Source organism: Bos grunniens, chromosome 16, assembly GCF_055505025.1.
Source record: "Bos grunniens cultivar Pamir isolate PY7600 chromosome 16, Bosgru_T2T1.0, whole genome shotgun sequence".
NCBI classification, from domain to species: Eukaryota; Metazoa; Chordata; class Mammalia; order Artiodactyla; family Bovidae; genus Bos; species Bos grunniens.
Genome location: NC_141180.1, coordinates 57,462,560 through 57,485,031, shown reverse-complemented (window position 1 = coordinate 57,485,031; position 22,472 = coordinate 57,462,560). Strand labels below are relative to the sequence as shown.

General features: G+C 40.7%; 2 protein-coding genes across 3 annotated transcripts in view; one reads left to right on the top strand and one right to left on the bottom strand.

The window, feature by feature from the left end:
• Positions 1-1,497, top strand: part of IARS2 (isoleucyl-tRNA synthetase 2, mitochondrial) — a 44,018-nt gene extending 42,521 nt beyond the window's left edge. The window contains exon 23 of the mRNA XM_086342733.1: positions 1,008-1,497. Coding sequence (XP_086198859.1) covers positions 1,008-1,150 — 143 coding nt within the window. The 3' untranslated portion in view covers positions 1,151-1,497. The remainder of the gene's footprint in view (positions 1-1,007) is intronic.
• A 227-nt stretch (positions 1,498-1,724) lies between these two features.
• RAB3GAP2 (RAB3 GTPase activating non-catalytic protein subunit 2) overlaps positions 1,725-22,472 on the bottom strand; it is a 106,072-nt gene continuing 85,324 nt past the window's right edge. For both annotated transcript variants that reach the window (XM_086342731.1, XM_086342732.1), the window contains 12 exons: positions 21,537-21,765; positions 20,011-20,184; positions 19,805-19,911; positions 17,262-17,328; positions 14,475-14,545; positions 11,951-11,986; positions 10,424-10,498; positions 9,907-10,125; positions 6,103-6,192; positions 5,683-5,904; positions 4,894-5,052; positions 1,725-4,698 (listed from right to left, as the gene is read on the bottom strand). In XM_086342731.1, the coding sequence (XP_086198857.1) occupies positions 4,543-4,698; positions 4,894-5,052; positions 5,683-5,904; positions 6,103-6,192; positions 9,907-10,125; positions 10,424-10,498; positions 11,951-11,986; positions 14,475-14,545; positions 17,262-17,328; positions 19,805-19,911; positions 20,011-20,184; positions 21,537-21,765 (1,605 nt within the window). In that variant the 3' untranslated portion in view covers positions 1,725-4,542. The remainder of the gene's footprint in view (positions 4,699-4,893; positions 5,053-5,682; positions 5,905-6,102; positions 6,193-9,906; positions 10,126-10,423; positions 10,499-11,950; positions 11,987-14,474; positions 14,546-17,261; positions 17,329-19,804; positions 19,912-20,010; positions 20,185-21,536; positions 21,766-22,472) is intronic.

Here is a 22,472-nt window from a genome sequence, read left to right as displayed (position 1 = left end):
AAACAGTGGCCAGGTTTCTGAACCAGCTAAGTGCCCTACCTGGTGATCTTGGGAACACAGGGGTAGGGAGAGGAGGGAAAACGTCATAGTCACCGTATGTGGTCAGTCTGCCTTACCTCATTTGGCCTGTGTCCTTGTCCTTTGACCAACCCTACCATCCCTCTCATGTTCAATCTACAATTTATTATGCTCACCCCAAATTACAGTATCGTAGCCACTCATAATGAGTCAAGGAAGTTTTATTGAACTCATTCCCACAGTGATATCTTATAAGCAGACCTTTTGTAGGCATTTGTTTGATTTGAGGATCTTCTGTCAACTTACTTCATTCTCATTGATGGAAATGAAAGCTGAGTAACATTAACAGAACAACTTGAGTATATCTTAGGAACAGTGATGCTGTGTATTTCATAGTAGCTTTTAGGCACCAGCAAGAGGTGGGAGACTCATCTATAGCCATCAGTTTAAATTTGAGCCCTGGCAGCACTGATCATGTAGTAGACTCATATTAATCTGCTTTCCAGAATGTTAATTTATATTCTCTGTGCAGTGACTAGAAAATGATTTATTTTCTGTCTGAGGTCTATTCATTATGGACAAATGTTTGTTTCCTTTTGTCCAAACCAAGAAGTTTAATGTGGGGGCACTGCTCGTTGTCCCTCTAATTTGGCTCTTTTAAAATTCTTAAGAATGTAGCTGGAGAGGAGAGGCAGTGTAATTATCAGAACTGGACACAGATGAAGAGCAAGCAGGCATGCTCTGCCTGAGTAGGTACAGAACTCCCATGACCTGTGGAAAAATCAGCCTCTCAGGGTCTCAGATTCCTCCTCACCAGTCATCAGGTTGTGTGAGCCTACAATCTTGGCTGTTTCTGTACAAATGTGTAAGGGAAGCAGTATTTCCCAAGGCAGGGAGGAAGCTCTGAAAAGGGGGCACCTGGAGAAATACAGAGATGCACAAGTTCAGTGGCCTGTGAGGAATACTCTCCACATGTTTTTCTTCCACAGGTGGCGATATTCGTGAAGAGTCTTCATACAAAGTAATTGTCATGCCAACTACGAAGGAAAAATGCCCTCGCTGTTGGAAGTACACGGCTGAGTCATCAGACACACTGTGTCCCCGATGCGCAGAAGTTGTGAAAGGGAAGTAGGACCTCAGGGGGTGTGTCGACGGCTTTCTGAGCAAGAACCTCCTGACAGGACTGAGTAGGGGTCTAGATGGGTTGTTTACAGTACTGGAGAGAAATCCAAGATTGAGGATGAGTCAGAGTCAGAGCTACAAGTGTTTTTCTGTAACTAGATAAACAATAATGTGTGTATATACATATGGAAACATATACATTTGCAGGTGGATCCATAATGGACTTAACTCAGAACATAACACTGAAAATGCTTGCCTACAAATGTGCTGAGCGGAAAATGCTTTATATTTTATAAACTTTCTTCACTCAGTATTTAAGTTCTATAACGTCTAAAAATAAAGGCACCTGGAAAATTACTGACTGGTGGTGGTACAAAAGTTGTGAATAGCAAGTAAAAAAATGTGTTTTGAACAGCAACGGTGCAGGGGTCTGTCACTTAGGAGATGAAGAGAGTAATTTCATTCTGCCTTAACAGCAAACATCAACCTTTTCAGAACAGCTAGCTCTTTGGGCTGCACATCAGAAAAAGTCACCAAATATGTCTCATATAAGAGGGGAAAAACACATTAATACTATATAAATGTTAAGGAAACAACATGAAAGCTGAAAATTTATTTCACTAATATACATAAGTTCACAACAATGAACAGACACAGAAAATAGCAGTATATACAGAATTTGACTACTTACAATACATTACAATAGATAATATGGAATAAACAATTCCATATAGGATTAAAATCTTTCCAGGGATGGTTAATTCTATTTAGCAGAAATATAACAAATCCATTCCTATCAGGGTGAGGGAGGGCTTTCACTGTTGCTATAGAGTACTTTTAAAAATATCTGCCTAAGTGAAATGAACCACAATAACTGCTAAGAGAACTGATTCCCTGTATGCTTAGTATTATTAAATGAGTTTTCTGTGATTTTAAATTGTAATCATTTTTTTCAAGAAAACTATTTAAATTTAACTGTTTACTTTGACCCTAGTTGAGTTTTTATAACAAAGGTGAAACTCTTTTCTCCATACCTCATTTTTCTTTTTACAAAAGTAGGACGTATTTAGAAGCCTGGTACTATTATTTCTCCCCATCTGCATTTATCCTGTATATTCTAGTTCTACATCTAAACACAACTTGTAATGCAGAAGTTATGATTATTTGAACCCTTTTGACTTCCTTTGCATTTACAACAGAATTGAAGAAGGTACAGAATGCTTACTTAATGATAACAAGGAAACGTATATGAGGATGGGAGTATATCTAAGAAAAAGCTACTCACTGGTAAATCGGCTTTGCACCAATAACTGCGATAAGTGCAATGCACCTGTTTCAGAAACTGCCTGTTCTGTGTGAAACTTGATTCCGTTCTTTGTGGCTCTTCATGGTTACAGACTGTATACACAGGTATTTGTTTTCCTGTCCTCTACCAGATTTATTTTAAAAGCCCTTAACGAAACAGTAAAATATTTAACTGCTTTTCTTAACCATGCAACTGAGAATTCAATTTTAAAATTCTCTCAATGGCAAATTTTAGGAGTATAAATCTAACTAGAGACTCAGTGATTTGTTATGGTCCTAGGAGCCGTATTCCAGCTTATTAATATATTCTCAACAATCCCAAAATTTGATTGTGTGTCCTATCAGAGTAAGTTCAACCAGTGTTATTATCTAAAATGCTTGTTAGATACCCCCAAAAATGATAATGGAATCAGAGTGAGTAATTTACTCTTTAACAATGCCTGTAATTCCAAGTTTCTCTGACCAGCCTCCAAGGTTCAGAACTACTTTCAGAGTATCTAGACAAGTCACGGAAAGAACTCATCTTGTAGAGTGCGTGTAACAAGTGACTACAGAATGCCTGATACTCAGAAATCACGTGAATGTGTCTGGATGGGGTACCAGCGATCCCAGCAGAGGCTGAGGGGCTGGACTGCCTGGAGGCCTTTTTCAGTGTTACTGCTGCAGAGCGTATGCCTCGGTCAGACACATGGGCCTTCACCCCAAACACTCAAGGCACCTGAAAAATTAATCTCTCACGATTTAAAATGAAACAGTAATTACCAGGTTTTAGACAGTTCTTATTTGAATGTGATCTCTCTGTTAAAAAGAATTTACATTGGGATATTCTCAGACATCAGACTTTTCCTTTATATTCCTGAAAACAACGCCTCAAATTTGCACAATTGCAAGAGCTGGCTTCTTCCTGAGGAAGTGAAGAAAGAAACTTTTGTATCACAACGAGTTGCTACGTGTAACAACTGTGACCCAGGACATGTCAACAATTGCGCTGTATGGCTACATTCCGAAGATTTACCTTGATAAATACTTGGTATTTGTACAGCTCAAAGTACTTTTTTTTTTACAGAGTTTTGGTTAATTTGGTTTTAATCAACAAATGATTATTCAGCACTTGGACTGCTCTAGGCACTGTAGGGTACAAAATTAGTTGTATTCATCCTCTCAAGCCAGCAGTGAGGTAGGTTTGCTAAGCTGTAGTATCATCACTAAGCATTTTCTATACTGTTCCTAAGAACAGGTAACATGACCAGATCCCAGAAACAGACATTTCTAAACACTTGTAGGAAAAATAAAGTTGGATTTAAATTTTTAGTATCTTTGCCCTTTTTTTAAACGTAAGTTTTACAAGATAATACATTTTTACAGTTACCTGATATGGATACAATTTTGAATCTTGGCAAAAAGCAAATCTTAACTTGCATTATAATTAATTTTGCTGGGTTAGATTGCATCTCAGAATCTGTTTTGGCAAGTGCAACAGGTTAAGGGTTCTACTTAGTGTCCATTCTGATGAATATGATGGTCTTGAACGCATTATTCCTCCTCTGATGGCACCAGCATAACCTCCTCTGGGAAAGAAGCCTGTCAGCATCCAGAACTCCAGGGAGCAGTCCCCCAGGATGGGATTAAGCATGATAACAAAAGCATTTTCCCAACATTTATTAAAACAGAGTGAGACAGTTCTCTCATTTTACTGATGGGGACTACACATGAACACATTTAAATTTAATTACAATAACATTTTGAGTACGAAATATAGAATCTTATAAGAACATAATCTGTAAATTATAACCAGTTTTAAATAGCAAATTTGGACAATAAAGCTACTTAAGTGCTTAAATCAAAAATAAACAGGAAAACAGCTTCAAGAGAAATTGATAGTATAACTGATACCTGTTTATATTTTATTGTCAGTATTAACCAAAGGTGGAATTTAGCCAAGACTGCACTTTTTAAAAGTAATGTGTATTTTTATTTACTTTACAAAAGAAAAAAACATACTTCCTCCGTAAAATTCCAGATCTTATTGTGTAAAATAACCATGCACTAGTTCATATTAGAGTCACACAATTTGAGACTGTTTGCAGGAGATAAGTGTCATAAAGGAGGAAGAGATATGGCTTCCACAGCTTCAGTGAGGTGTAAGGCTAAACTATACTGCCCGTGGTTTTCTGGTAAAAGCTCAATGACTTTATTTACTAGTTTAGCTGTTGTTGCAATGGGCACTTCTGTGTTTTGAAGATCCTGGGGGTTCTGCAAATGGGACACAAAAATAACCCATCAGTTACATACAACCAAGTAATTGCTACTTAAGAGTTAGCAGGAGAGTAATTTCCCAATAAAAATGCTTTTGTTCAGAATTAAGAAAATCCCATTTTTCTCCACTATTAAAAATGCATAAGAGAAAGCCTCCAGTGGCTGTCTGCCTCCCTCATGCCCAGCACTCACCATGGCCTTCAGCCAGGTGCACAGCGTGGGGGGCAGCCTGGCGAGCAGCTCCAGCCCCTCCCTCGTCTGTGTGCGGAGCACGGCGTGCGCCAGCCGCTGCCCGATCAACACCAGCAGCTGCGAGGCCAGGACCTCTTTGTCCTGAACCTGGAGGATGGCCTGCAGGGAGGAGCGTGGACAAACGTATGGACTTCATGTTACTTCTGCCTCTGGCAAGGGTCCCAGTTTTCTGAGTGGCTGGCTCCTTCCTGTCCTTGGGGCTCAGCTCAGAAGTCACCCCTGATCATCCTATTCTACTTCTGCTTATTCACATGATCTTAGTGATTTTCTTCACAGCATTTACAGCTCAATCCAGAATTGAGCGTGCTTCTCAGCTCCCATAAGTAGACTGCATTTGGAGGAAGGCACCCTGTCTGTTTACTGCTCTGTCCCTCTGCATAAAACAGGTCTGGCATACTGCACGAGTTATACTAAACACTGGCCACAAACAGGAATTTGATTAGTTTCTATTAAAAAAATTTTTTTTTGGCCAAGCTGTGCAGCATCCGGGATCTTAGTTCCCTGACCAGGGATTGAACACAGGCCCTCAGCAATCAAAGCGCAGATCCTAACCACACTGGACGACCAGGGAATTCCCTAGTTACTTATTTTAATCCTGTTCTACTATTGTGCCTAGGAGTTGTAACAAAGGAAGGGAAAACAAGCTTTACTGGCAACTTTACTGATTCTTTACCCCAACTGCCAGTTTTACAACTTGAGCCCAGAGGACACTCATAGGCTGTTTGTTACCTCCTCTCCTAGGTGGTCAGCTCCGTAGTTGTAGAGTTCCCCCACATAATGCCTCCTGACAACATCTTCATTGACTTGAAGGTGATGGGCCAGGTCCACGGCCAGCACTGGCCAGTCCTGGTCTTTACCAAAAGGGGCGGTTGCTGCCTCTTCTGTGGAGTCTCTGTCTTTTGCAACTGTGTGTCGGGCCTGGACAGCTGCACTGACGACTTTCAGTAAGAACTTGAAGGTGGAGAAACAGATACAGCAAAATCTTGTTAGTATTTTCATTAAAAAATATGCAATTCCAAGTAACTTGGCTTTTCTGTCATTTAGAGTAGTTTTTCCATTATATTTAGTTATCAAAAAATGATACAATTTAAAGAGAAACTAGTTCTCAAAAATACCTTAGAGCTGGTCATCCCAATAGCTGTAATTTACCTGTTGTCGTACAGAAATAAAATTTGGATCCATTTCCCCGCTAGGTAATAACTGAATTGAAGTTAAGTCTTTGAAAAATGCATTTTTCCCCTAAAGAAAAAGAAAAGACCAAGAAAATTGATAAGTATGGGCTGTTATGGGGGGGAGGGGGTATAAAGAATAACTCACATACCCATGGCCAATTCAGGTTGATGTACAGCAAAAACCATCACAATACTGTAAAGTAATTATCCTCCAATTTAAAAAATTAAAAAGAACTCATGATTTGACTTTGTCTTTGAACACTAACACTTCAGAATTCTGTTCTTTTGATTTTCGTAAGCATTATGGTGAAAGCAGCCTTAAGGGTGAACCCCAGGGGTGCCCTCCTCCCGGTACCCAAGCCCTGTGTAATTCCACTCCCCTGATGTGGGGCTGGTGAGCAGGGTCAGGCAGAGAGGACAGCCTGACACTTTGAAGATCAGGTGACACAGGGCTGTGGCTTCTGCCCTAGAAGCTCCTGTTCACTCTCACTTGCTCTGAGGGCAGCCACCTGGGAGCTGCTCTGTGCAGTGGCCCACGTGAGGAGAACTGAGTCCCGCCAACCTCATGGAAGCCTGTGAGTGCATTTTGATCCCCGCTCTGGTGGAGTCCTGGCTGACACACCAACCGCAGACAAGAGAGACCTTGAGCCAAAGCCGCCTACACTAGGGGAACACAGATCGGGACTCACAAAAATGACACGTTTGCTGTTTTCAGCCACTGAGTTTGGGGATCATTTGTATGTAATGGGGCTTCCCTGGTGGCTCAGGTGGTAAAGAATCTGCCTGTTAAGTAATAATCGGTAACTAATACATGTATAGATGTGTGAATTGGACTGTGAAGGAAGCTAAGCACCAAAGAACTGATGCTTTTGAACTGCGGTGTTGAAGACTCTTGAGAGTCCCTTGGACTGCAAGGAGATCCAACCAGTCCATTCTGAAGGAGATCAGCCCTGGGTGTTCACTGGAAGGAATGATGCTAAAGCTGAAACTCCAGTACTTTGGCCACCTCAGGCAAAAAGTTGACTCATTGGAAAAAACTCTGATGCTGGGAGGGATTGGGGGCAGGAGGAGAAGGGGACGACAGAGGATGAGATGGCTGGATGGCATCGCCAACTCGATGGACGTGAGTTTGAGTGAACTCCGGGAGATAGTGATGGACAGGGAGGCCTGGCGTGCTGCAATTCATGGGGTCACAAAGAGTCAGACACGACTGAGCAACTGAACTGAACTGAATACATCGTAGGTATTTGAATCCTCTTAAAAATACTTGTTGAACTGTTTAAAAGCACCTGTTTAAGAAAATAGAGCCAAAAAGGAATATCAGAAAATACGGTTTAGAAGTTCTCAAGAAGGAAATGCTCTTTGCAAGAGCAAAGAGCACTGGCCTGTAAGTTGTAAGATCTGGGCTCCAAGCCCACTCCTTGTACCCAGGTCATCTTGAACAAAGGATCCCACCATTCTAGGGTGCTGTTCTTTCAGGTCATGCCAGATATCGCCTAAGGTACTTTCTAGACCTAACCTGTGATTACAGGTCATCTGGAGGGACTGCCAAGAAGCCATTCATCCTTTGGTGATAGAACATGCCAGACTTCTGAGGGGAACCTGCTCCCTCTGAACATCACCTTTTGAGAGTTTTCCCATGCACTCACTCACAGTCTGTAGTTTCTACCTGGAGGTCTTAGATATCGGGGTCTGTTCTACAGAAGGGCCTCCGGGATGGGCAGTATGTGTGCCTTTATTATTTACTATGTTCCAGACACTGTTGAGCACTTGGTGTTGAGTATGTCATTTAACCCTCAGGACAACCAGGAGTCATGACTCTCAGGCTAGGAGAACTGAAACAACTCTACCAGTAAATGCAAAGGTGGGAGGGGCTCTGCGTCACCTGCCACAGCACACTGCTTTGGTACCTGCACGTGAGTCACACAGCTGCCCCAGGCCACTCAAGCGCAATCTGGGCTGGGACTAGCATCACCACCATGCATGTCCAATGCTGGATGTGGTCTCGTTTTGAGAAGTCCCTTTTTGAGGGGAGTACTGAGCTAGACACTTTATCTTTATTTATTTTTTTAAATCCAATTTTAAAGTACTTGTTAGAAATGAATTTCTTAAAATACACTATTTCTGCTTATATTTATTCTCAAACTCATCATGTCCAGAACCCTTCTAAATGGGCTTCCTTTAAATGGCATGTCCAGTCCCCCAAACCTGATATTGGGTTGAATTTTCATCCCCTCTCCGTCACCCTGCACTAGTCTGTCATAAGGTGGCTTATTCCTCAAAATCCCTCCATGATCTTTATTTTTTTTTCCCAGGCCACATGGTCACCAACTCCTGATTCCCACTGGCTTCTCCAAGAGGCTTGATTTCCTTGACTGCCACTGGCTTCTCTACTCACCATCTGCCCCATCCCTTCTGCAGACCTCTGTCACATAACTTCTCTCTATCATCTCCTTAATTATGAATGTACCAAATATTTATCGGGTTCCTATTATGTACCTGGCACGGCACACAGACATGGGGACATGGCCAAGAGGTGGTCAGTTCAGGAAATGTAGACAAAGACTCTGAAGGGGAGGTGACACTTAAGTGATAAGTGAGTAACAAACAGGAACTGACCGTATGGAACAGCTGGCTGTGAAAATGGAACAATACAACAAGACAAGAGGTGAGAAAAATGCCTGCCTTCTCCTAGGGGTGGAAGTGGTGAGCAGTGGCTAGAGCATGGGGTGTGAGGAATGGACAAGCGGGAGGAGAGGTAAGTCAAGGGGCGGGGAAGCCGCCTTCTCGGGCTCCACATTTCCACGCGGCAGGAAATAGTAATAACATGGTTAGTAACAGTAGTTGTAACAGTAACAGCAGGTCTCTGCTCTCCCCCTGCACTCATTGCTCCCCACAGGGACAGTGCCTTTGGGAGGAGGAACTGAGCTCCGGCAGCACCCTGCTTTTCCCCTTCTTGAGGGGGGCAGTCCTCCTGCAGGGGCTCCTGTCCTCTGCTCCCAGCACCAGGAGCCCGAGGGGTCTCCAGCGGTGGTCTGGCTGCAGAGTAAGACCAGCACTATGGACACAAGCCCAGGTGGAGAAGCCAGGCAAGGCTGTGTCTTATGTCCCAGCATGAATCTAGTATGACTGAATCTTAGTTTGGGAAGGAAGGTCTGGCAGCAGGGACTATGGAGGGAAGCTGGAGACTGCTGGACCAGCCTAGGGGAGACGATGAGGCCTGAGCCTGGGCCACAGTGATGGAGAAGGATGGGCAAGAGGGGATGCAAGGAAGAACCGACGATGAGCTCACGGTGGCTCTGGGACCTAGATGTTTCCCAGGCTACTAGTTTCTGCCACATCACAGATGGTGACATCACTCACCAACTGACCAAGCCAGTGAACTTGGGGGAACAGCAAGTGTAGGTCAAAGGTGGGTAGGGGCGGGGATAGATATTTCAGGAAGGAGGTATGTGTGCAGCCCACCACACAGGCCGATAGAGGCATTCAGGAGAAACACATGCCCCAAATCCTGGGGACAGGTCAGGCCTGAACACACACAAGAGGGAGAAAAAGAACTTATTGAAGATGAATGATGGGTGGAGACGGCTGAGAGGGCCGAACCCCGGGACACCCATATTTCAGGTAAATCAGAACAGGGAGCCTGACAAAGAATAGAGGACCAAGACCCCCACAGCAAATAATCCTATACAAGACACAAAAGACCAAGTGATTTCTCTCTGATAAGACAGTTCTGCTAGACCCTCAGCTCCAAGAGGATCCCAAGTGCTCTCCGAATTACCTTACTGTCAAAAAGAGAGAGCGGCTTCACGGTCTTGAGAGAGAACCTCATGACAGCGTAGAGGACGGCGCCCAGGACAGAATGGTGCACCACCAGCGGGTAGTGGATGTGCTTCTGATCCAGGGCCAGCTCCACGATGGAGACCGGGCCTTCCACAGTCAGCCAGGCGTCCTCCGTGTCCAAGACGGGCACCTGCATTTCATCCCGGCTGACGTCTGCCTGGGTGTTTTGAGAAGGGAGAGCTATGTTCAGAATCGGAGAAATGACAGTTTGCCAATATCTTAATGAGCTTCTTACCAGCAGCAAAGTAGAAACCCGTATTTTTCCCCATCCCTCAAGTTGTAATTAAAAAAAAAATACTAATAAGATACGTCACTATTTTTTAGGCTTACGTCAAAACTTCGAAGAGAATAAACAAAAAACAAGCTCTTTTTATATAGTTCTTTCTGAAGTCCAATGAGTTTCAAAATACTTGATATCTTAGAGACAGTTCAGCATAAAAACACCACCCTTCTACCTCCATTAAAGTCTGAAGAAGATCCCAGCAGCAGCCGAGGAAGGAAGTCACTGCTGTGTCGCTCATCCCCACATCCTGTTTGTAAGAAGGGGCATCATTAGCTCCAGCAGGAAAACTGGTAGGTTGTAATCAGAAGAATAAATAGAACATATGCATCTAGTTAACTGCCTTTCCCCACTGAACAGACAGGTAAGAACTGAAAGTCAAGGCACTCGCACATTTTAATCTCTCTGTGTAGAGTCAGCAGATTTTAAAATCTGGCTTTTAAAAAACATGGTTCTGCTCTCAATTTTTAAAAACTGAGTATCTTTCTGTATTGGAAAAGAGGCGGTGTTGTCAGTCAGCCACAGATGGCTTGCGTCTGGCTTGCTTAGGCATCTGCTGGCCAAACAATCATGGTGTGTGTGTGCAAGAGTACACAAGACAGGCCAACCTGGAAAGTTCCAGGACAATAGCCTGATCTGGTTTCAGAGCATCTTTCAGGAACTGAACCCTCTGAACTAAAGTAAGATCCCCTAGCTGGTGAAGTAAACACCAGACTGAGGCTGTGGGCAATGGATCTTTCCTGAAGGGGCCTGTCCAAGGGGCCACTGTGCTCACATGAGGTCTTCTTAAAACCAACAGCCACAAATCCCTGACATCCCTAAGTAATTCATCCTTAAGGAATACAGCATGTGTGTATGTGTGTATTTACACACATATTAACAGTAGTCACAGAGCCACACTCAAGAGCATACAGACAAATTCTTCAACGATGGAGATTTTTCAGGACTAAGGGCCTATATAAAGGCTGGATTCCTGTGTCCTAGTATTTCTTAAAATATCTGTAATAATATTTCAAAGTTTTGAGCAACACTAGCTGGAAAATCCTATGGATGGAGGAGCCTGGTAGGCTGCAGTCCATGGGGTCGCTAAGAGTCGGATACGACTGAGCGACTTCCCTTTTCACTTTTCACTATCATGACCGGAGGAGGAAATGGCAACCCACTCCAGTGTTCTTGCCTGGAGAATCCCAGGGACGGTGGAGCCTGGTCTATGGGGTCGCACAGAGTCCGACATGACTGAAGCGACTTAGCAGCAGCAGCATTACTAATCACTGACCTCAAATATAAACCCCTGTATCCATGGGTAGAAACATCATTTAAGACTGTTTGTACAACAGCTATTACATAAAGGTAGATAAAGTTCACTACTCATATGAATCCACTTCAATTATAAATTTCTAATTTGAAAGACAGCAAAAATATGCAATTTTTTTTTTGTGGACCTCCTGTCCACAGTCCAAAGTTGAAGACATCTTGGCAAACTTAGTTTAAACATACTATTTGATGATGTGGAAAGGTAAATTAAAATTGACCATAGGTCATAACCAGTTTGCTTATTAATACAGTGTTCTCTTTCCATTTTTCTTATCTCTCACTACATCATCAAAATGGTAAAAGGCAAAGTTCACCCCCACAGTTAATAAGGTACTATATAAAGTGCAGAATTAACAACTATTCATCTAGTTAAGGAAGATTCACTTACCCTTCGGCATAATCTATCCTTTGGTGCTTTTCCAACCTAAGACAAGAGGACACAAAATGCTGCATTTAATTAGTAATTTAAATCAAAAGGCATTAAACTATGGTACAGAAAGTAAAAAGTAACCAAATTTTAAAAATATACATGCAGCTATAAGTAAATGCAGTACTAGTGTCATCAATTAAATGCTGGTTGTACTAATTTGTAGCATAAAACAATTAATTTTGTGGTGGAACTTAAAAAAATATATATTATGAAAATACATTACACGGGGCTCACAAATCATTCTTTTCAAAAATACTTATTTTTGAACTATTAAATAAGAAAACCCCCAAAGATCAGGTTCCCAATTTCCATAATCAAACTGTGTTGCCTTAAAACCTATTTAGAACCAAACTGAAGGTTACGAATAAGGAGCAGCTAAAAATTCCGCTTGTTCATAATGATACACAGTACTTTTAAAAGGTCAGAAGGAATAACCATCTATAGCAGACAGAAGCTATATTACTGGCTCAGAAAAATCAGCTGATGTTCTTATTCCATAAGTAATTCCTAAGATCCTACTGTACACTTTATACAGGGTAGTAAGTGGAAGATAAAGTTCTGCCCTTCAAGAATATTACGTGACAAGAAAATTCACAGGAAACAGAAAATGAAAGGACAAAGGCCTCTTCACCTCATCACCTCTCACTGTGATTACTTCAACGGCCTTCAAAACAACCACGTTCAGCCCACCCCAATTGCAACATACTTCATCCTGCTGCCCGAATCATCTTTTAAGATGCAAATCTGATCATATCATTCTTCTGCTTAAAACTGCTCCAAGTCTCCAAGATAAAAATAACAGCTACCGTTCAGTGTGCCCTCCCCGACTGTGCCAGGCCCTCTGCTAAACAGCTGACATATACTAGAAAACCCCAGATCCATAGCCCACAGAGGAGGTTCTCCATGGTCCACTTCCTGCTCCTGTCTCTAGCCTGACCTTCAACCAATCAAAGCTACTTGCAGCTCTCCGAATCTGACACGCTGTCTCCCATCTCCAGGGCTTTTTGTGGAAACATTTTATTCTCACCCTTCTTTTTACTGATTCATACGTATATTCACCCTCCAAAATCAGCCCAGAAGCCTCCCCTTGTCACTCACGTTCCTCTTCTGAGTTCTAAAAGCACCCTATTGCCTGTTTACCATCTTTCCGATGGTGGGTTGAGGGCGGGCTGTGACTTTATTCTCTGCAACCACAGAACCTGGCACTGTCCTTGGCACAGAAGAGATACTCATAATAAATATCTATTGAATGAATGATTATAAACTCTCTGCTTCCTGGTTTAGGGCTGCTAAACCCAACTCAAGTTGTGAGGGTGAGATGGGACAGTTGGGGTAGAATGCTCAACATCTGCACAGCTTAACACATGGAAAAGGCTTTGCATTATGTCTCTCAAGACGGTGGTCAGAGTTGTGAAACAGAGCAACAGTACACAGGCCAAAAGGAGTGAGTTTCAAGAAATAAGCAGGTAAATGGGCAAGGAAGATGAGCACACAGGGAAGAACAGTTAGATTTAACTAAAAAAAAAAAAGTTACCAGTGATGTCAAAGTATTTTCTACAGAAGTTGTGGCCTATAGTGGGTCTGAGCCATAGTGCTCTTTATGGTTTAGGAATGTCTGTCACTGTACATTTAATAGCATATGCTGTCATTATGGTGGTAGCTCTCCCAACATGCACTTAGCTGCTGCTGGAGTAACCGACGTTCTCCACTGGCCTTCGAGGTGCGCTGCCGCTCAGCTTGAGGCCCAGAGGCAACGCCAGCAGCTTCTGCTCCCACTGGCTGAGTTACAGGCTTACCTTTTATATCTGTTCCCAAATCTACCTATGCTGGTTGTACATATTGTAAGTCTGTAATTTAATTAAATAACTAATAAAATATGAATGAGGAAAACAAGGGAGTTCTTTACATGAATACTGTGCAGACTGCTTTAAAAAGATTTATGGAAGACAGTAGCTCACTCCAAGGTCTACTGGATTAGATATAGAGAAACAACTATAAAGAGTAGGGGACAAATTACAAAAATCCTAAGATTTTATACTCAGATGGCATCATTGTTTTAAAGAGACAGGATTTAGAAATTACAGGCAATATATCATGGGTGAGGTTAATGTAGAAAAACTTCAGTAAAACTGCAATCAACCCTATTTAGAGAAAATATCTTGGCCCTACATCCCATGATCAATGAGAAATTGCGTGTTTATATGTTTTAATTTAAAATGCAAATCCTTGCTTGAATTCACCACTGGTCCTAATCACCTGGGTTAAGAGGCTTTTACAGGATATTGCTCTCTTTCAAGGATTTGGGCTCTTCAAGTCACCAAAATGCCAGGACAACTGAGCATAAATAAAATGCAGTTATCAAATTAAAAAAATAGTCTAACAAGGCCTAATGTAAATAATCTTTCTTATATCAGCCAATTATTAACGGAGCCAAATAAACAAGAAGTCATTATAGGAAACTTCAAATTTAAAATGACCTTACCTTATCCATCAAGTACGTAGCAGCAGAAAACCTTTTGACTAAGAATGTGTTCCACATCATCAGCGCAATGCCTGGATAGCAAGTGAAGTAAAGAAGAAAAATGCTTATATGTCTCCTCTCTCACCATACACAGCAAACTGTTTTCTTCATTAAGTTTATAAAACTACCTGTGTTATTTAGATATTACTTCTTATATCTTATATAATATTTATAAAATTAATAAAAACCTTTATCATCTATAAAAATCAGAACTGGGCTGTGTGAGAGGCTATCCAAATGGCCAATAAGCATAAGAAAAGATGGCGTCACTAGTTATAAGAGAAACAGAGATTAGAACTACACAGAGACATCATTACATGACCAACAGAAAGGCTAAAATTTTTTAATATGACAACACCAAGTGTGGATGAGGATGTGGAAACAGTGGGGCTGCTCACACACTGCTGGTGGGATCACCACCTGGAAAAACCCCTTGGAAAACTGCTTGGCCCATATCTACCTAAGCTATGTATGCCTACCGTGTGACCCAGCAAGTCCTCTGCAGAAACAATCACAAAAATATGTACAAGAGAGTCAACAGCCAAACACTGGAAACAACCCTAAAGGATTTTTCTTATATGTAACCACTAAATAAAGCAATATACAAAAAAAGTATTAAAAAGCAAAACAAAATACAAAAAAAAAATATTTAAAAAGAACTCAACCAAACAAAAAATCTGGGCTTTACATGTCCATAAACAATAAACTGTGGCACTGATACTAGAATTTCTGCAATAGCTGTCAGTTAGGCAGCATAAACATGACATTTCACATATTGCCTTATTACCCACAAAGCTGCTTCTGTAACTAGGAGTGAGGTTATGCAGAAGCCAGGAAACTTACTCAATGTACAAATTGGGTAAAGTGTGTTTTTCTTTTTTAATTGAAGTAAAGTTAATTTATAATGCTGTGTTAGTTTCAAGTGTACAACAGTGATTCAGATATATATACACACACACATACACATCTATGTGTATATACACAAACACACAACCCATTCATATTTATATATATATATATATTCTTTTCCCTTACAGGATATTTCAAAATATTGAGTATAGTTCCTTGCGCTATACAGGAAGTCCTTGTTGGTTATCTATTTTGTATGTAGTAGTGTGGTAGTGTGTTAATTCCAAACTCCGAATTTATTCCTCCCGTGACAAACTGGGTAAAATTCTAACTTGAATACCAGCCTGTGATCAATGGTAACTTAATTTTATCAGTAAGGATAAATCCTCTAGAGACCTTATTTTCCAAATGAGCCACTTTAAATCCTTTTTCCACCCTTGGAAGAAAGTTAAGAGTAAAGAGATGAATATACAAAATAAATTATAAGTTCTTATCAAGTAAAACAAGAATTTTAGAATTTCTGCAATTTGACCCCATATCACCTGCAAGAAGATGTTACGGAAGAAGAAATAAACAGCTTCTCTACAATGTATCACAGAGACAAAAAGGTGATTATCTCCCCTTATCTGGACCCAAATCCAGTTTCACCACTTAGTATCTTACTAACTTCCTATCTTAGTATCTCACTAGTTCATTACTGAGTTCCTTGATTAATTCTTACAGGGAAACTCTTCTATTAAATGCAGCCAGCAATCTGGTGACCATTTTTCTACAATAATTTGTAACATTTTTTTCAAGAAGACAACAGCAATCCCCGTGGTAAAGAAGCCAATGGAGAATGCTCATGTTCATTAAAAGAAGCACAAGATGGGAGGGATAGATTTGGAGACTGGGATTTGGCAGACACAAACTACTACATATAAAATAGGTGAACAACAAGGTCCTACTGCACAGCATAGGGAACTATATTTAATATCCTATAACAAACCATAGTGGAAAAGAATATGAAAAAGAACATATATATACATGTGTATGTGTGTGTATAACTGAATCACTTTGCTGCAGACCAGAAACTAACAGTATGGTAAATCAACTCTACTTCAATAAAACATTTTTTGAAAAGACAATATTGATGCATTTATTTTGTAAACAAATGAAATAAACTTAGATAATCAATAAATAAAAGAAAAAGAAGCAGCACAAAGTAATTTCTAGGATACAGTATTATTAGGCTTTGGCTACCCTAACTTTTTCATCAGGACTTACAGTTCTGAGCAGCCCATTCCTCGTTCCTTATCTACCCGTGAACTAGAGGGGGAATTAATAATTCATGCATAATATTCTCCTCACTACAGCTAGCAACAGTCATCAGCTCGGGAAACTGATGGGTGGGGAGAGATGGTGATAATTACCACCAGCCCCCATCTCCTTTCTGGACAGCATTTTTCAAGCAATTAAAACAGCTGGTACTGTGTATGCAGCCACACACAGTAACGTGTTAGGTGGTAGGACCTACTTTATTTTTATCAAATAAAAATATACCAGGATGTGAATTTAAAGAGATTTGGCTCTGTGAGGAAGGGGATGGGATAGTTAGGGAGTTTGGGATGGACATGTACACACTGCTATATTTAAAATGGATAACCAACAAGGACCTACTGTATAGCACAGGGAATTCTGCTCAATGCTATGTGGCAGTCTGGATGGGAGAGGAATTTGGAGGAGAAGGGATACATGTATATGTATGGCTGAGTCCCTTCCTGGTTCACCTAAAACCATCACAACACTGTTTGTTACCTGGCTATACCCCAATACAAAATAAAAAACATTATTAAAAAAAAAAGAGAGATTTGGCTCTTTTGAAAGAAACAGTTACATTTTAAACACCTATTTACTTACCATTCTGAATATGGGCATTAAGAATATGCTTCAAGTGTTCTATTGACCTAACAAAAAAACGTGCTTCCTTGCATAGAGGAAGCAAGAAGAGAGAAAGAAGAGGTATTATTCAATAGTTGCTTCAAATATAAATGGAGACTTCTTACATACATTTCTACATAAACCCAAGAATGTTACAAGAACATGGAATTATTATATAAGAAGAAATTCTGCATAAGATAATGTTAATGGTCTCCCTTACAGTATCTATTTAACAACTGATTCCCGGACATCTGGATTCAAAATTTACTGTGGTCTGTACATCACAGCAATGCTCTCTCCAATAAATAGTTGAATTTCACACAAATGTAAAAACAGTAGGTTTATTTTCTTTGTAAATATCATTAATTAATTCTTCAACAACTACTTATTGAGCAACTACTATGCACCAGGCTGCTAAAGGCAGCAGACATACTGTAATGAACAAAACAGACCCAAATCCTTGCCCTCACTGAGGTTACATTCTAGTGACAGAACTAGATAAGTACGGTAAGTAAATTATAGAGGATGTTTATAAAGGATGTTAGTGCTAAGTGCCAAGGAGAAAATATTAAAGCAGTGAAGGGAAATAGGAAATATAAGAGGGAATGCTGAACATTCAACTCTTTTTAATCAAGGCAGTTTAAAATTGTGGCCTGTACATTATTAAACATAGCAACTTTGCTAATGTGTGTCAAAAGTTCCCCAAAGGTAACTTCAATTGTTTTGAACCTAGTAAAGCTGTGTGTGTAAAATGATGAAACTGGGATAGGGGTTGTTGGATGGGGCAAGGAGATAAATATTTAACAGGAAAAAAACAAACAAGAAAAATGACTATTGATTTTAAATGTAAATAATTATAATAAATGACAACGGCAACACAAATCAAAATGTCAGGCACCATGTGTGTATTTTCTTTAAGCTGCTACAACTCTTCGAGATGCTACTGTTATGGTCCTCATCTACTTAAGGAGAAAATTGAGAACAAAAGGCTCAGAAACATTCCCAAAGGTCACACAGCCAGGAGCCATGGGGCTGAACAGTGTCTATTATGTAAACTGCCTTTGGTTTAGAAATGACCTCTGTAGGACAAAGATTTTTAACTTAAATATCGTTTTCTTAAACCTGAATCTGGAACTAATTCACTCAGATTTTAGAAAGTATAGTGCCTTTGTTCTAGTCCTAAGGTTCTTATATGGGACAAAGAGTTCTTATAAGGTTCTTATAATGGGACAAAAGTGTCCCATTTAAGGAAGAGACTAAACTTGCTCCCGTTTAGGCTGTGGGGAGGTCAACTGAAGAGTGATGGGAGGGGCATTTTTTGGTCAAAGTTTAATTGATCAAAGAACATTACTTTGTTTAAAGCACTTATTTTTAAAATGTCTTTCTTTAAAATGAAAGTGATTACATGTTCAAGACAACATTGTTTTATTTAGAGCAAGGAAAAATATCATTATCATTAGTATGCATGCTTATGTGTTGAGCTGCTTCAGTCACGTTTCTGTGACTTCACGGACTGTAGCCCACCAGGCTCCTCTGTCCATGGGATTATCTAGGCAAGAATACTGGAGTAGGGTGCCAGGATCTCCTCGAGGGGATCTTCCCCACCAAGAGATCGAATGCATCTCTTATGTCTCCTGCCTTGGCAGGCGCGTTCTTTACCACTAGCGCCACCTGGGAAGCTCCTATCATTAGTATTTTAGTGTGAATTACTTAATCAGTGAGATTTTTCTTCAATGCAACCTGATACAAGGATGATAAAGGAAAGAATTTTGATTGAGGTTAATTTACCAAAGAACTAAGGAGGCCTATGCTCTGACAACTGTACAGCCAAGAGAAATATACAGCAGGCATTTTCGCATCTTATTTTATCCAGGTGTCAATCCTGAACAGTGGCGCCATCATTAAAAAAGGGTGGGAGGAGAAAAACCAGATTCAAGAGATTCAGTGACTGGCCCAAACCCAGACACCTGTGTGGAGCCCTCAAGTCCAGGCCTCCTGTCTCCAGGCCTGGACGGCCTCATGCTGCTTCCAGATTGAGAATGTCTGGGAGGGAAGACTGCTGGAAGGGGCAGAAAGTGATGCCCAAGCAGACAATCAGGCTGGCATCAGGATCTTTACTCTGGATTTGATCATGAGGACTACAGTGTGAAGAACTGTGTACAGGTTGATGCTATCTTATGTAGAAATTCCAAAGGAAATAAAAGATGCTCATGGCAACTTATGAAGAATAGGACAGAACACACTGGTGTTGAACACAGAGAAATCTACTAGGCTTGAATCCTGGCCTGACCACTGTAAGCAGTGTTCTTACAATCTGGACAAGGAACCTGACTTCTCTGAGGCTGTTTTCTCTTCTCTAGAGTGGGAACAATGATGACACCCACACTTCATAGGTTTACCGTGAGGATTATATATGAAAAAGGCCTTGTATAGCTCCTAGCATGGAGACATTTCAAAGGGGAAAAAGTCAAGTGCTATAAGCAAAGGGAACAGCCCCATGGAAGAGGTAACAAGAGTCATACCTCCGGGTCTTTATTCCACTGCACGACGTACTCCCAGCAGCAGTGTGCGTGCAGCACATCCAGCTCGAGGCTGCAAGGGAACTGCTTGTAGGCCAAGTGCAGCAGGTCTGAAAGTTAGAGACAGCAATGTATTACTCCTGCCTGAGGGAGAGCGCCAGCTGCCTTCTTCACGCTGGATTTCCTGTTTACCTATGTTTATGTCTTACCTGGAATGGCTCCCAAGTCCATCTCCACCTCTGACACCTCAAATAAACCTCGGTTAATACCTTCTCTGGGTTCATCTGGGTTTTCTGCATCTCTTCCTTTATTAGCCAGTTTTAGCACTTCAGGGCTGAAGTCCTGTTTAAATATCCACTTGGCTACACTGTCTGCAATGCCACCTACAGTTTGGAGATAAGAAAGAAAATGAACACTGGCAGCATTTGCCAAAAGGAGCCCACAGAGTGCAGGATCTCAATGTCTTCACAAAGACCTAAGTGCCACATTGGGTTAAGCCTGAAGTGACCCCAAAGCCATGAGATTTATAGCAGTGTCACCACGTACCACTCACCATGTGAAGGCGAGTGGGATACTGGATCTCTAAGGGCATCTTTACACTCTTGTAACATATTAGCTAAATATTAATGTCTATACACAATACCTTCAATGTCCACAAATTCAAACTGCATTTTACCAGGCACAGATGAAGGCATGAATACATATTTAAAATGCTTTCATTTAAACACAAGTGAAAGCAAACTCATTAGCATGCTACTTGTGTCAAGGCTTCTTAGGGCAAAATACTATTTTTAATAGTCAAGAACTTGCCTCTCGAATATTTGAGGGCAAAATTTAGCCATAGTTAATTAATGGCATGATGCTGTACCATGTTTCAGTCACCAACGTAGTCCAGAAAGTTATAAATCATAAAAAGCATTCACGATGAAGAGTCCTGCCTACTACCTAAAATAAATACAAGCTTCTGTAATGTATTAAAACTTTTCCTCTCAGTATTTCTTCCGTAAACCTTTTTAACAACAAGAATACAAAATCATGATTATCAGCAGAAATAAATGAGACCAGTGTGCCAGGTGATCTAATTTCTTATGCTTGGCTTCTAAATCATTTGATAATTCCATTCCAGGATCAAGTCCTGATCCTATTGCTCAAGTTAATATTAAAATGGTGTTCCTACAGTTTCACCAGGTGGCAGAACAGAGGATAGTTTGAGTTTACAATTTGGAAATCTTCACAAATCTTATACAGAATGAAAAGACAAGTTAACTAAATTAAAACCATAAATGCCATATTAAATCCAGAAATAGTCATTCTAGTATCAAACGTCTGACAGAGATGCTGGTAATAAGGAGAGAAGTATGTCATTATAAACCCAATATTTTAAGATATTTGTGGTCCTACAAGATGTTTAAGCACAGGAATCCAATGACTTTGGAATAGTAGAAAGTGATGCATTGAAAATGAGGTATAAAGTTCCACAGATATTAGGAGGAAGAAGAGAAAATCCGCAGTTAGTAGGTCATGAGAGGCTTCCTGGAGGAGGCAGCATTTGAGATGGGCCTTGGAAGTTGATAAGAGGTAGGTGGTGGGTTATTTATTTACTTTTAAAATCTGAGTATATTTTTCTTTCAGTCATTTCTATTTAAAACAAAACAAAACAAAACAAAGCCCCAGAAAGCTCATACCATAAAAATATAGATATATGGCTACAAATGCACAAATAACTTCAGGTTACCTTTTCCTCCTTCTAACAGCTTTTTCACAGAAAGCTTCGGGAGCGGCTCAGCCTGCAGTGAAGACACTTTGGAGGTCCGGGTGTTCGTTTTGCTGTGAAGCAGAGTCTGAAGCAGGAGACAGTCCTCCAGCTGTTTCAGGAGGAGTTTCCAGTATTCCGTGTCAAGAGAAAGGGCCTCCCAGGAATCGGTGAGGGCTTCCGAGTCAGTTCCTGAAACTGTTTGGGAAAACTAATAGAAAACACCCAGTTGATACTCTGGCTAAGAGTCTGGATCAACATTAACTTGAACGAACTTTTAACATGAAAGCCAACTGATCATCAGGATACATCACAAAGCGATATACAGATGCTGGCACACAAACATTACTACTTGGCTGGATGGAACATGAGGGTGAGGAGTAGACTGGAGACTTAGGGGCAATGCTGATGGAGTTCAGACATTTATGAAGAGACCTGTAGTGAGGCCCATGATTCAACCGACATGCACTGCAAAGGTTTCAGGCCCATCCCTGCAAGTTCCCAAATACTGACAGTTCTTCAGAATGTACAAGCCAACATAAAAAATGTATCTTAAATTTCTCTCTCTCCATTATTAGAAACACCATAAACCAGTCATAATGAATTTAGCCCCAAACTACTGAGACTGACAATGTTGAGTGAATCTCTACAGACCTATTTAAGTATCCTATCCAATTCAATGCAACATCCCCCTAGAAAAAAATTTTTGATTCACCACGAGATACGAGAGGCATTAGTCTTGTCTTAATAAATTTTAGTTTTCAAGAGATGGGGAAAAGCCACAAAGTAAAAGGTCTACTGGAAGCTATCATCTGAGTCACTCAACACTACATGCCAAAACCACCCTTGTTTCTAAAAGAGGGATATAAATGCAATTGTAGAAACTAAGAGCTGAAAGAAATCTGAGAAATAATGCTG